General features: G+C 39.4%; 1 protein-coding gene across 2 annotated transcripts in view; it reads left to right on the top strand.

The window, feature by feature from the left end:
- Positions 1-14,033, top strand: part of RPAP2 (RNA polymerase II associated protein 2) — a 65,144-nt gene that overhangs the window by 31,002 nt on the left and 20,109 nt on the right. For both annotated transcript variants that reach the window (XM_067538478.1, XM_067538477.1), the window contains exon 11: positions 8,503-8,571. In XM_067538478.1, the coding sequence (XP_067394579.1) occupies positions 8,503-8,571 (69 nt within the window). The remainder of the gene's footprint in view (positions 1-8,502; positions 8,572-14,033) is intronic.

The raw sequence follows: 14,033 nt of genomic DNA, 5'->3' as shown, positions 1-14,033 counted from the left end.
GACCATCGATATGCCCAACAAGCACAGCCTAAACAGACTAGCGTCCATTCTCCAAAAATTCCTTGAGTCCTTCTGTTGATGGAAGGATTTGCATAAGGCTTGTGTGGAGTCCTATTCAGTCATAGACCCCCCCAAAGAAACCATAACTACAGGTAGCTCTCTGTTAGGCTGGGGTGCCTACCTTAGTGTTCAGGGCAACCTCAGGAATCTCTGCTTCACATTAATCTACTCAGTGTCAGAACAGTTTGGCATGCATGCAACCATTTTCTATCCATAATCAAAAGTCATCGAGTCAGGATCATGACTGAAAACAGAGTGATCATGTATTACATAAACCACCAAGGAGGAGCAAGATCCCTGTCCTTTACTGCACAGAAACACAAAAACTTTGGATTTCATGCATAGCCAACCACAGCGACATTTCAGCTGCATTTTTACCCGGTTTGCAGAACCTCATAGCCAACACACTGAGAAGACATTTTTGCCAAGACCACAAATGAGAATTGAACAATCAGAACCTACAGGATTTTTCACCTGGGGCTTTCCAGAGATAGACTTCTTCACCACAGCATCCAACAGTTCTGCTCCAAGTGGGGACGAGGCCGCAGTTCTCTAAATGATGCTCGCCTCATTCCATGGCCACCGTCTCTGCTTTATGTCTATCCCCTGTCACACTGTTGCTTCTCAAAGGCTACGTCTTCTGCTGCCGTCAGATCGATTTCTCTGGATCGACTGAGCGGTCAGTGAAGACCCACTCAGTCGATCCAGAAATCGACGTATTAAGACCACCTTCTCAAGCGGCGTAGTGCTGCGTTGTCGGGAACACGGTTCCCGTCGGTGCAGTGCACTGAAGACGCTGCGCCGAACAGAAGCAGAGAAGTCAACGGGAGTTACGCAAGTTTTTTGCGTAGCTTGCGTAACTCCAGTCGACTGCCGCCGAATCTCGGAGGTAAGTGTAGACAAGCCCAAAGTCCTGAAAAAGATAATGCTGGACAAAGCCAAAATCATTCTGATGGCACCATCCTGGCTGAGAAACTTATGATTCCTGGACCTGATTTGTTTGACTTCAACTGCCTCTTCACCTGCCACTGACAATATACTTGCTGTCTCAAGACTCAGGGAAAACTATTTGCCCTAATCTACTATGCCACATCTCAAGGCCTAGCTCTGGGATAGCTCTCGGACATAGAAATGGACTGTTCATTTGAAGTGCAGAACATACTGTTGAACAGTAAAAAACTGTTCATGAGGAAGACTTGCCCTTGTAAATGTAAATGATTCCACTTAGCTGTTGATGGGTTCTCAGTATTTGCACATCCTATGACCTCTATGTTCACTAAAGGACTGGCTAACCTCTTTCCATATGTTAGACAACCTATTTCATCTTGGGAATCTTAATCTCATTCTCAATGCCCTAATGAGACCACCGTTCAAGCCTCTAGCCGAGTTCTCTCTCCTGCACTTATCCATGAAAAGCTCTTTTTTCGTAGCTCTTATTTCAGCTAGGAGAGCAGGGGAACAGGCAATACTTATGGCAGATCCACCCTACACAGTATTTTATTTGGACAAATATTATTTTATTTGCCCCCATCCCTATTTTCTCTCCAAGATCTCCTCGTACTTCCATGTTAACCAGGACATTCAATTACCCATCTTCTACCCTCAACTGCACAACCCTAGGAAAGCTAGTCTACACACTCTGAATGTTAAGAGGGCACCAGTGTTTTACCTAGAAAGAATTAGGCCCTTCAGAGCTTCTCCTAGACTCTGTGTCTCCTTTGTAGACAGAATGAATGGAAGCCCTATCTCTATCCATATGAGTCTCTGGAAACATTTTGTCCTGCTACAAACTCTCTAAAGTGCATCCTCCCTCAAGGATGACTGCCCATTCCACTAGGGCACAGTCTACCTCTATGGTTTTGCTCAAGAACATCCTCATCAAAGACCTCTGTAAAGCTGCCACCTGATCATCCATTCACACCTTTTCCCAACACAATGCCATAGTTAAGGCCTTTCATTTTTAGTTTTAATTTTGTTTTAAATTTCCTGGGAATTTATCGGTTTTTATTCCAAAATTTAAAACACAGGTGAAAAAGCAGTGAAACCTGAAAACGAAGGACAGCAGATGGGGGGCAGCTATGGGTGCCAATAACCATAGGTGGCAAGCCTTCCGCTTCCTGTGAGCCCATCACTGCAGGGTCAGTCTCAGCTGCCAGAACCCAGCTCCCTGCCTGTCTCACTTCCTCTGCACAGTGGGGGAGCATATGGATCTGTGCTGAAGGACTGAGGTGAGAAGGCGACTCTGTCTGGCAGGGAAAACAGATGGGACTGCACAGGAGTGCCTAAATACCAGGGACAGTACTCAGGGGACCCTCCGTTCTCTGTGGGTCTGTCAATGCCGTGGTTTGGTGGTCTCAGCTGCCCGGGACCCAGCTCCCTTCCTTGATCCCGTCTCACAGCAACAGGGAGCCTCGGGCTGGCTACCCAAAATTTGGTGAAAATCAGTAAAACAAGAATACTGACTTTTTTTAAATGTAGGAATTTGTTTGTGAAAATCAGTAAATACTGAAAACAAAAGGCTGTAGCTCAGAGTGTATGTTTCCAAGTGTCATTCACCCTTTGGGATGGCTGTTCTCCAATCTGTACTAAATAGGACACCTCAGCACCAGCCGCCATAGCCAGGGGCACTGCTCAAGAGTCACGTGAAGTGAAGCACTCATAGGGACAATTACTTGAAGAAGGAGAGGCTACTTGTGCAGTAACTTGAGTTCTTCAAGGTGTTTTGTCCCTACAGAGGCTCCACCCTTCTTCCTCTCTATTTTGAAGTCCCAGCATTAGGCCAGATTTCAAGGTGGAGAAGAACCTGGAGCAGCGGTGGGTCCACCCTGCCTCATATGTCTTCATATCAGAGGCACATGAGCACACGCAGACACCTGACGTGGAGTATCTGTTGGGACAAAACATCTCAAAGAACTCAGTTTACTCTGCAAGTAAGTAACATCTCTTTCTATATGCTCTGCTCCTGTCAGCGACTGACAGGAGGCAATATTTATATTTTCTCTTGCTGCCTTTTATTTTTGGTTTCCTAGGTGGTGTGTTTTTTTTTTTTTTTTTTTTTTTTACACTTCACCTGCCATCCTTTTGTTACCCTGATTCAGTCTGCCAAACACTTTTACATGCCCTCACGTGCTGCTAATGCAGCTCTGCGGGTCATGTCTCCACCTGCAGGGATGAAGCAAATATTGTAGCTGGATTTAATACTGCTTTTTCCCTTCTATTGCAGTCTGTGCTGCATGAAGCAAATCTCCTTCAGTATGTATGAGGTTTGACAGCAGCCAAACCACCAGAATGACCAATTGGAATCTTTTGAGATCTTGGGGGCATCCTCTGGCTTTCCACACCTAGTCATCCAGCCCTGCATGGGCTAAGCTACTTGCTGTAGTTTCTCTCTTTAAAAACTTGTCGGGTTTTTTGTCATACTTTTTAACAGAAAATTAGAACTCTGCAAACCCAAATCATAGGGTTAAAATTTTACTTTTAAAACATTGCTGCTGGGTATTTTCCCCCACAATATATGTTTACAAGATATGATTGTAGTGACATTTTTTTCCCTCCCTCATAGTTTGTTTTGAAGTTGCAGCTTTGGCTAATGAGAAGACAAAGAATTAATGAACCGTTTTTTAGTGGGGACTTGCACTTGGCTCTTTTTTTTTTTTTTTTAAAGCTTTACTTTTCAGATACCTTGCTGTTGACACACAGATTGTTTTTGTTTGTTTGTTTGTTTGTTTTGTAAAGTGATTGTCCTTTCATTGCTCCTTACTGGTTAAGGCTTTGCACCTGTAGGTTGCATGCTTTAGGCTGATCTTTCTAAAATGTCTTTTTTAATATAGTTGCACAAGTACTGTAGGACAGGTACCAAAAGGTTACTGGTTGTGGAATCCTGACTACTCATCCAGTCAAGTGACAGTAGTGCATCAACAGATCTATATTACTGCATCCAGCAGGTTATCTCTGTCTTCTGACTATCTCCACTGTAAATAGCATATTGATGGCAACAACTAGTGTTGAGACCTTGCCAATCAATACTAACATTGAATAAGAGTTAATTGACACAAATAACTACATCTCTTAGTTTGTGTACAAGAATGATGCCTTCTTGTGCTCTAATCAATAATAGCTTCTTGTAGAGCAAAGTGAAGCTGCTTTCTCTGCTATTTGACAGCGTTTTCCCAGGTGATTTAGAACTGTCTCTTCCATTGTATCTCATCAGAACAGATTAACTGGAATGTTACATATGAATTGCCTGTCAAGATGATTCCATCAGGCATTTCATAGTAGTGTTTATCACTGTCATCAGTACTGAGTCGAGACCTTAAGTCTTTGTTTTGTCTCATATTCTCTAAGCAAGAAAAAGTTTAGCGCATACTAACTTTGTGTTGCTAGGCACTGCCTTTAGCAATTTCAAATAGTCATCAGTACATGTTGGTATGTTTCAAACAATCCACACTATTTAACCAAAAATACTGGTTATATTATATGACATGGCCACTTCATTTAGTACTCGGTGTTAATTTTATTAAAGTATAGGAAGGAAATAATATAGATGAAGATGCACCACTTCAGTAGTCAGGGCTGATATTTATCAAATTGATATTTAACACTTACCTTTTTTGGAAGAAAATCATCTAGATTCAATAAGGATGGGGAGAAACAACATTGCTATTTTAGTTGTTACTTTAAAAAAAATTTCCTAGCACTGCCAACTGCTCAGGCAGATAAAGAAATGTGAAATGTTTTATATAGAGTGTTTTTTGCTAAAGATTAATAAAAAAGTGTCAGGTTTCCAAACCAATAACCACAGATACATGTAATGTCAAGAATGAGGTGGTTGTTAGTTGAAATGAATTGCTATGCTGAGGAAATAAAGCAGGAAACGGAAGCAGGGAGGATGTCTTGTTATACCTATTTGTGAGATTTGAATATCTGTTGCTCTTCTACTGAAACTATGCTAAGCAGTTTACAGTTTATAATTGGAAGTGTGTGTTATGTGTGATTTTTTTTTTTTTTTTTTGAACCACTATATTAGCTGTAGTATTTGGAATTTTATACAAACTTAGCAAGATTTGACACTTTGCCTGGATAAGGTTCCAGTCTTGGATCTGTCAATTATTCTTCTGTTAACCCTAATTCTCATTCAGCAGAGGGAGAGAGGGGAATTCTTGCCTTGGAGGGAAAAAAGGACAACCTTAAAACTCAAACTATTGTTTTTGTCAGATATTGATAAAAACAAGTGCTATGTATTTCTGATTAAAAAGTGACTATCTTTGTAATATAATCTTTGTTGCCTGGAAAATGATGCATGATATAATATGGTTTGTGATGTTTTGCTAACATGGGAACTACACGTGCAGTGTAGCAGTTATCATAGTTTGAATGCATTCAGAACACCAGCAGTGCTCTGTCCTGCTGCTGAAACCAGCATTAGGCTAGTTTATTGGCCAGAGATCTATAGTTGTGATTTCGTAACCAATTAGAGGCATGGTCATCTTTAATTAGTTATGGATAACACAGTTCAGTTGCTGTCACATGGCCATTTTTGTCATCACAGCAGTGTTTAGACATTTATACCTGCCTTGCTGCATAACTCTATGTTACTGGAACATTTAGAGAAAACCTGGCCAGTTATTCCATACTACCTCTGCAAGATACAGACTGCCTGGAGGACATACATGCAGAGCAGGAGCAGCAATCTGACACAATGCACTCTGGGGTGTCCTAGCATACAGAACTGGGGAGGGAAGGAGAACTGGCTGAATAGGTAACACTGACATGATTACAGAAAGACAACCATGTGATAGCTTGACCTCTGGCAGGGGCAACACACTGTTAACTGCTGTGGTTATGGAATTTTAATTATACATTTTGCAAACATAATCCTGTATAGTGTTAACTGTGCCACTAGTGTGAACAGGATCTCGGGGTCTGATGCACAAGGAATCTTGGGACCTGACATACAAATTCTCGTGATGTATTTAACAACTTTATTAAGTTGTTCTGCCAGATCGATCTCTCTCCTCCTCTGCTTTGTGCTATTCTCTCTCATGTAGTACAAAAGTATCATATTGTAAGGCCAAAATATATTTGTTCCTGGTTCCCTGAAAATATATGCTGACCACTGAGGCACTCAAAGCCTAAAAGGGCAGAACTCGTCCTTTTCTGGATAAATGTGCTGCATATGGCCATGATGGAAACATTCTGCTCTGTGCCTCAATCTAGTGGGATGGTCCCATGCGTATTCTGTCTCCCCTGCAATATTTTTCCCAACCTAGCAGCTGGGGCCATATTATCCATAGTTATTATAATTCTATGAACTCCAATAAGGGCCCAACTGTGGACATTCATGTCTAACAACTTTTATAAAATTATCTGTGGGAATGACTACTTATTGAGCTACCACTTCAAAAACCAATCATTAGCATTGCCCAGGTGTGACTGTTGGTGTTTGTTTTCTTGCAGATACTCTAGTTGTGATAGTACCCAAGAAAGAAAACCCAATTTCCCTTGTTGACCCCAAGTCGAGATTGTAGAGCTTGCCTTTAGGAAAAAAATACCTTGTCTTGTAAAGTGAGCACATTGGGTATGGAAATCAATGAGATGCAAGAAACATGGACCTAAGTGTATCATTTTTTTAGATTCTCTATTCATAGTGGAGCCACACTTTATAAAATATATACCCTAGTATGAACCCCAGACAGAGAAGGTCATCTTGTTGGCTCAAGGGTAGTTAGTTACAGGGCACAAAAATAGTTTTTTGGGTTAGGTTAGCAGATAGGGAGCAAAATATGCTCTTTTTCTCTCCACCCATGTTAAGGGCCTCAGCCTATAGCCAGCGAGTGGAGGCCTCTTGACGGGGACCAATTATATGGTTAGTGCTAGCACCACAGGCCACAATTGGCCATTCAACCAGGGCCACCCATATGCTTCTCCATAGATGACTCCCAACAGCTTATTTGAAGACCTTCCAGGAACAGTTTCTTCTGTTGAAATGTCCTCAAATGGCTTGAATCTTCCCTCTTAGATAGAACTATGAAGGTTATGATGGAAAACTGTCCCTCTCCCCTCTAGAATACAGTGTCCCACAAGGCCTTACCATATCCCCATCTTAGTCAACTTCTGGATGAAGCTACTGGGTAAGCTGGTGAGACAACACAGGCTGAAAGGTTCCACCACTATGTCTCCAAGCTTTTTTCAGTAGTTTGTGAAATGAGAATGTAGGTGAAAAACAGCTGTTTGAACTAAACCCAGGTAAGATAGAAGAGATGCTGATAAGAAGAAGGAAGCATTTTGAGGAACTTGCCACCTCCACACTATCTCTGTTGAGTGTTCACAGCTCCTGTGCTTCTCACAGCTTTGGATGTCCAAATAGCCACACCTGCTACTATCTGTGGCTTTCCATAAGACTATCCGTAACCCTATCAGACCATATCTGACCATGGTAATTCATGTGTTGTGACCTCCAAGCTTGACTTGCTGCAGCTTTGTTGTATCTAGGGATGAAGCCAAACCACCTAAAAGCTTCAGTTGATGCAAAATCCAGTAACCCATTTGTGCAGCAACATGGGTATTGGTGCCACACATCATTCCTGTACTCTTCTCTCTCCACTTGCTCTTCATTGAATTGAGTATAGTACAAAGATTCTGTCCAGATATTAGAGATCACCAGGTGATTGGCCTTAGCTGTGTGGGAAACTGTGTATCCCTCTGCAGCCATGACCTCTATGGCCTGCTACTGTAGACATGAAACATGAAGCTTGATCAGTAAGGATAGACATTGTGTCCAGGGGACAGAACTTTCTCTGGTATGGGACCTAGGCTTCTGAACTCTCTCACTGGAGAGATGAATGACCTGAGACTTCCCTGCATTCTGATAATACAAATAAAATATAATACAAATTCTCTTTCTTTGATTTAGCTTTTTTTCCCTCACAGACCATTTATGCATAGGAGCCATGAGGGAGTGGTGGGGGGAATTCTGCTACCTTTCAAGCTATTACAACAGATGAAGAAAGGAGAGAGAGGTGTTCTTACTATTTGTGAGGTGCTTATATAAGAGGATGAAGAAGGCCAAAAATTTAAAATAACTAGGTATTGTGCAATATTGTTAAAAATATAAGAAACCTGATTCTAATATTAGCTACTCCAATGTAAATCTGGAGTAATTCCACTAAATTCCATACACTTGCTCTGCTTTAACACTGCTATAAAAGGGACCATAATCTGATCTCATTGTGCATGTCTATAAATAGGAAGGAGGTTTAAAATCTTTTAAGGATACTTGAATATTAACAAACTTGCACAGAATTAAATGGGTACCCAGCACTTCTCAAAATCAGGTCTTAAAACCCAGCCCTGTATTCTTGCTTAATAGTAGGTTTAAACTGTTCTGATCTTATTTGTATTCTAAAAAATACAATTTTTGATGTTGCTCTTATTATTTTTCAGGTTAACAAGTACAAATATTATTCACAAAATGCCAGAATGGACCCTAATTGCTGTTGTGTTATTATCAGCGTAAGTACTACAATTATTCTAAATAACATATATGACATTTATCAAGAGGTGACCTAATTCTAAGAATTAGAAAAATTATACAAAATATAAGGGTGTTTTTCTTTAACTGAGATTATTATCTATGTGAGGCACTATATACAAGTATATTAACATAAATTAAACAGTGTTTCTTTTGTCAGGAGTTTTGTAGCTGTCAGGTTTGCAATAACAATCATTTGAAAAATCACAACTTGCTTAAAAATACAAAATCCTAAATTGGTTTTTATTGTTTGTTTTTTTGTTTTTTAAAGCAACACTTCTCTTTTCACCTATCTCTCCCAAACATTCATTCTCTTGCTGATATAGTACTTTAGAGCAAAGGCTTTGTTATATTTTGATCCAATTTTGAGCCAGTTATCTGTTGTGTTGCCTATAAAAAGTAGTCTTTGTGCATTATGATAAATGTTGCATATTCAAATGTTGCATAGACTTTTTTTGAAAAACTTTTAGCATGGAAGAAAACACATTGGAAAACTTTGTCTTTCTTGAAGAATTTATTTTACTCTATGGAAAGAATTAATCTGTTTTTACTTTAAAATATGAAGTACATTTAAAAAAAATTATATACTTGATTACCTTTCAACACACTATTGAATAAATTGTTGTATTTTGAGACAGAAAAATTCTCATTTGGCAGCCATAACTTATTCAGACATATTCTGACTGGGGTATTTAATTAAATGTTCCCAGTCTGCATTTGAACATACTCAGAATACCTTTATTATGTAAGATTGTGATATTAAAATATCTAGACTCCTACATCATTTTAATTTGCATGTGGTGAGATCTGGTTCTTCAACAGGTTTTTTTGTTTTTGTTTTTGTTTTGTTTTTTTAAAGCATATGCCTGATTTTACATTCTGCTTTTCAACATAATTCTGTGGGAAGAAGTCATTTTCCAAATTAACATACAGGTTTAAAGTTAAATAAAGGCAAAATGTAAACGTTTCAGTATTCTAAAACAGACCTTTCTTTTCACAAATTCATATTAAACATTTAACATTAGTTCACCTTTTAAGAAATCACTGGTGGTTTCACACAGCGTCAGACTCTGGGCCTTTCCATAGGGTTAAAACCATCAAGCAATCTTTGTATGTTTTTCAGCTTGAATTACAAGATTGCAAAAATCTTATTGCAGAGACTGTTTATTACCGCACTGCTGCTTCTTCTTTTGGGCTTGCTGGGTCACTGGAGCCTGTAGGACAGAGAAGTACTTACCAGACATTCACAGGTCAAGAAGTGTTGTGGGCCAACCTCATAGCATCCTCAGTACTGCACTTACTTTCTTTGATATTACTTCAGTCTGACACATTGTTCTGGCTTTACTGTCCCAAGGAAGACTATACCAGTAGGCATTAGAGTAGGCTTCAGCGAGCCCTACATCTTTGTCACCCAGCCAGATACTGCTCAAATGATTCATTAAATCAGAACACAGAAAGCAACTTTACTTGAATGCCTTGGTATAAATTTTTTATCAACTGTAAGAACAAATCTTTTGTCATTTTTACTATACACTTTTATGGTTGAATTGGTAATTTGTGAAACAGATCTTATGAATTTTTCAGGCAGTTTCTTTACATTTAGTGAAGTGACGAGTGTTTTGTTCACAAGTAAAATGTGTGTCTTTGGTCATCTGCTACACGTGGTATTAATAATGAGCTATAAATGTTTACAAACCTAACTGCAGTTTTACAATTGCTTTAAAATGTAGCCAAGCTAAGGATGCAGCAATAGTGGGCAGTCTTTTGTAGAAAGTCACAGACCCAGAATAGGAACTGTCTTACTTCTGCTTTCCAAGGACCCAATTTGAGACAAAGTAAAATTGGTCCATAAAATAGTGGCAACTAGAGATCATTCTTAATGTTATTCCAGTGAAAGCAAGGATAAAACTTCCATTGGCTTCAGTGGCAGCCCGAATGGGCACCAGGTTTTTTAAAGATGGTCTTGGTTTCTAAACAATAGCCCAATTACCTCCTCCAGTGCTGAAACTTATGAGACAGTGCAGTGAGGGAAGGAAAACTTAAGGGTTCACTTGAAGAATTTCTTCCCAGTTCCTCTGTGTGAAGGGAGAGTATTGATTCACTTCTGGAAAGAGAAGGGGGTTCAGCCTTCAGGCCTATGGCTTTTTGGAAATCCATGTGGAACTCTGGGAGATCTAGTGGAGGCCAGGAACATCCAGATGGAGGTCCTGTGCATCTGCTCTAGAGCTCCCCACGTAGCTTCCTGATAGTGCTGCTCCTCAGACTGCTCAGAATTCCATGGCATGGAGGAGTTCCACAGAAAAGCTTTAGGCTGGATTAACTCTCCTGAAGATTCCCTGGAGCCTAGGAGGGATGATGCTAGTCACCATTTGCCCCCAATAAGTTTTCTATGGGGTTTGGGTCAAGAGATGGCTGAAACGACCTTCACTTTCCTCTTTGACAGAGGGAGTTCAGTACATGGAGGGCCTCTTCTACGTGTGCAAGTATCAACAGGGCATGATCTGGCCCAAGGGACAGGTGGTGGCCGTGTTATTCCTAGAGCCTAGCAATGGGGTAACATAAGCAACAACTTGAAAAGAAGCTAATTGCACATCTCCCCAGGTTGGTTGAAAGGTGATATGATGGAAGCTCCTAATGTACGAATAACCTGGGGGATCAGCAGGGATAAGAACATGAGCTAGAATGAAAGAGTGAGCAATGGGATTTGAGGGCTACACATCATAATAAACTACCTGTTTCATTTTCCAGTCCAAGGAGACATGACAAACAAGTAACCTCTCTCTGATTTGAGGACCCAAGGCTATTTTGTTTTTTAAAAGATAGCAATTGTGTCAGACTTTGCTTGCACCCCTCTCCTTAAGCACAGATACCATGGCTCATCACTTTCTTGTCACATATGGGTGTCATGCTGGAGAATCCTATTGAGAAAACTTGGCAGTGCATTTTCAGAGTACCCTGGATACCATTTGCAGTCTGTGAACTCTTTCCTTTGCTGCTGGCCGAGGTTACTATTGCCATTATTGTTGTCTGGAATTTAGTAGGATATTTTAATAGTTTGTATTACTAAGGAAATGAAGAACAATATTGTGCCATGGTAAAGTGTGTGTAGTACATTGATTTTCTTTATGTATAAAATGTAGGATATTACAGTAGTGGAGGTACCAATGAACATCTAGAGTAATACGCTCCAAATGATCATAATATCACAAATGAATGTCCAGCTTGAGCCCATACTGAAAATCTAGCCTGAGGCATTTCCATCAAACTGTTCAACACATTCTTGCCATATTATTTACTGTGCTTTCCTAGACTACCCTTTGACATCCAGTGAAGAGGCTATACTCAGAAATTACCGAACTCTGCATCTCAGCCTGCAATGAAGCGGGAATAACTTTAAAAGATACCCAGAACAAATGCCTTATTTGCTTGCTAATTAGTTCTAAGAAGTTTAGTGATAGTGATTTGCAATAGCCATTCCATTTTGGAATGTTTAGAGTTTAAATTTGATATTATAGTAATAGCTGCATTATAATGCAGTATGAAACAAAGTACTGGAAGATATAGCTTTCCCCCAGAGATCTTTGCTTGATATCAAATGAAGCAGATAAATAGATATACACACAGTATTTAAAGAAAGAGGAGATCGGAAGGGAGGGAAGATTGTATACCCCTGATACGGTCTAATGGAAAAGCTTTCAAGATATTCTCAAGAAATGTCTGCTTTCATTTTATTTATCTGAACTGGCTGGTTCCAGTGAACTGTGGTCAGTTTCATCTGCAAAGTCCATGCAACAGTTTTTCCCTCTAAAAGCTTGAGAGCATTTCAAAACGTCCTGGGATTAGTGTGTAAGCATTAGGACTCAGTATTTAAACAAACTCAAAAAGACCATGATCACTAAACAAAAGCCTACGTTAGACATGTGCAGCCACTTTAGGTAAATGTGTCATGTGGAGATGTACTCTAGAGGTTTAGTCTCCGAGATGACAATGCAGGGACTGAAGAATCTGGATACAAGTGCTTGTTTTTATTTCACAGTCAGTATTTCTAGCATGACTATTGCTCGAAAGAAACAGCATAAAGTAATCTCTCTAAATTGTTCAGGAGGAATTTGCGTTTTTAGAAATTCTGTTGCATGTGTTTATGCTAAATGTTGCATTCTTGGTATGTGAGAATTAAATAGGCCTATAGTGACTATAAAAAATATATTTGATGTGAGTTTTCTCTGAAAAGTGACTATGTAAAAATGTCACTTCTACTCCACAGATCTGCTTCCTTTCTGTCATGTCGGTATAGTCAGTGATGTCTATTTAGTTTAATAACTAAAATAAGCTTTTATTCTTGTTACCCTAACAGAGCCAACATATCTTAGAGAGGATTAGTTAAATGCTATTTTGGCTAACAATTCTGTTGATATGTAGGGTGACCAGATGGTAAGTGTGAAAAATCAGGATATGGGGTGGGGGATAATAGTTGCCTGTATAAGACAAAACCCCGAATATCGGGACTGTCCCTATAAAATCGGGACATCTAATCACCCTATTGATAGGTGAGCCAAATTTCATATGGAAAGTCTTTCTTTAATACAAATAGAACAGAAGCTGAATATTTTTCTAATCCTAAACTCAGTTTGCAGCACCAGCGGATAGAAAAATCTTCATTTTGCTTGTAAAATGATCACCTTTGATCTGGAGTTAGTGACAGATATGGTTCCAAGGTGGCATCTCTACAGAGTCATTTTTTGTGTTAAATTCTAATTTATAATTTTAAAATGCAAAGATTCCAACTTTCACTCAAGTTACACTAAGCAAGATTTTACTTTCTTCCATTTTCTCGTGTTTTCAATTGATAGATCATGAGTGTTTTCAGTTAAAGTGCAAATGAGGTTTTCTGCTAAACCGCAAGTTTTAGCACTTATTTTCTAAGCATACTCAATTCTGCTTATTCAGCTTATTAGTATATACCTAGTAGTTACTGTAACGTACTGATACTGTACTTCCTCATAACACCAGTCAGAAGTTATTTGGGAAATATATGTGATGCAGTAATTTGTTTTCAGTGTTGCTAATTGTGGATTTAACAGTGCCAACCTCAATAAAATTAGATTAAATTATATTCATAAATGAAGTACAAAAGCAAGAGAAATTGAAACTAAATGCAGTTGTTTGGAAGAAGTTTAATATTTTTCTTAATACAACCAAGCCTTCATATGTCATTGGGGGTGGCACATGTGACAATAGAAAAAATTTAGGTATTTCAGTGCAATGTGCACACCTGTACTCCAAATTCAGATTTACTCCTGTCTCTTGGAATTCCAGCATTTCTGATTTGTAGTGTTGTGAATAAGAGACCTTAATATGATGCAAGGGCTATCCAGCTTTGTCACTGACTAGTGCAGTCACCACCTACACGTCTTACTTAGTATGAAAAATGTTCACCACTACT

Source organism: Emydura macquarii, unplaced genomic scaffold (assembly GCF_026122565.2).
Source record: "Emydura macquarii macquarii isolate MOO-44397 ecotype Brisbane River unplaced genomic scaffold, CSIRO-AGI_Emac_v2 contig_480, whole genome shotgun sequence".
Classification (NCBI taxonomy): domain Eukaryota; kingdom Metazoa; phylum Chordata; order Testudines; family Chelidae; genus Emydura; species Emydura macquarii.
Note: the sequence above shows the minus strand (reverse complement) of the source record. Positions and strands in the feature narration are given on the sequence as shown.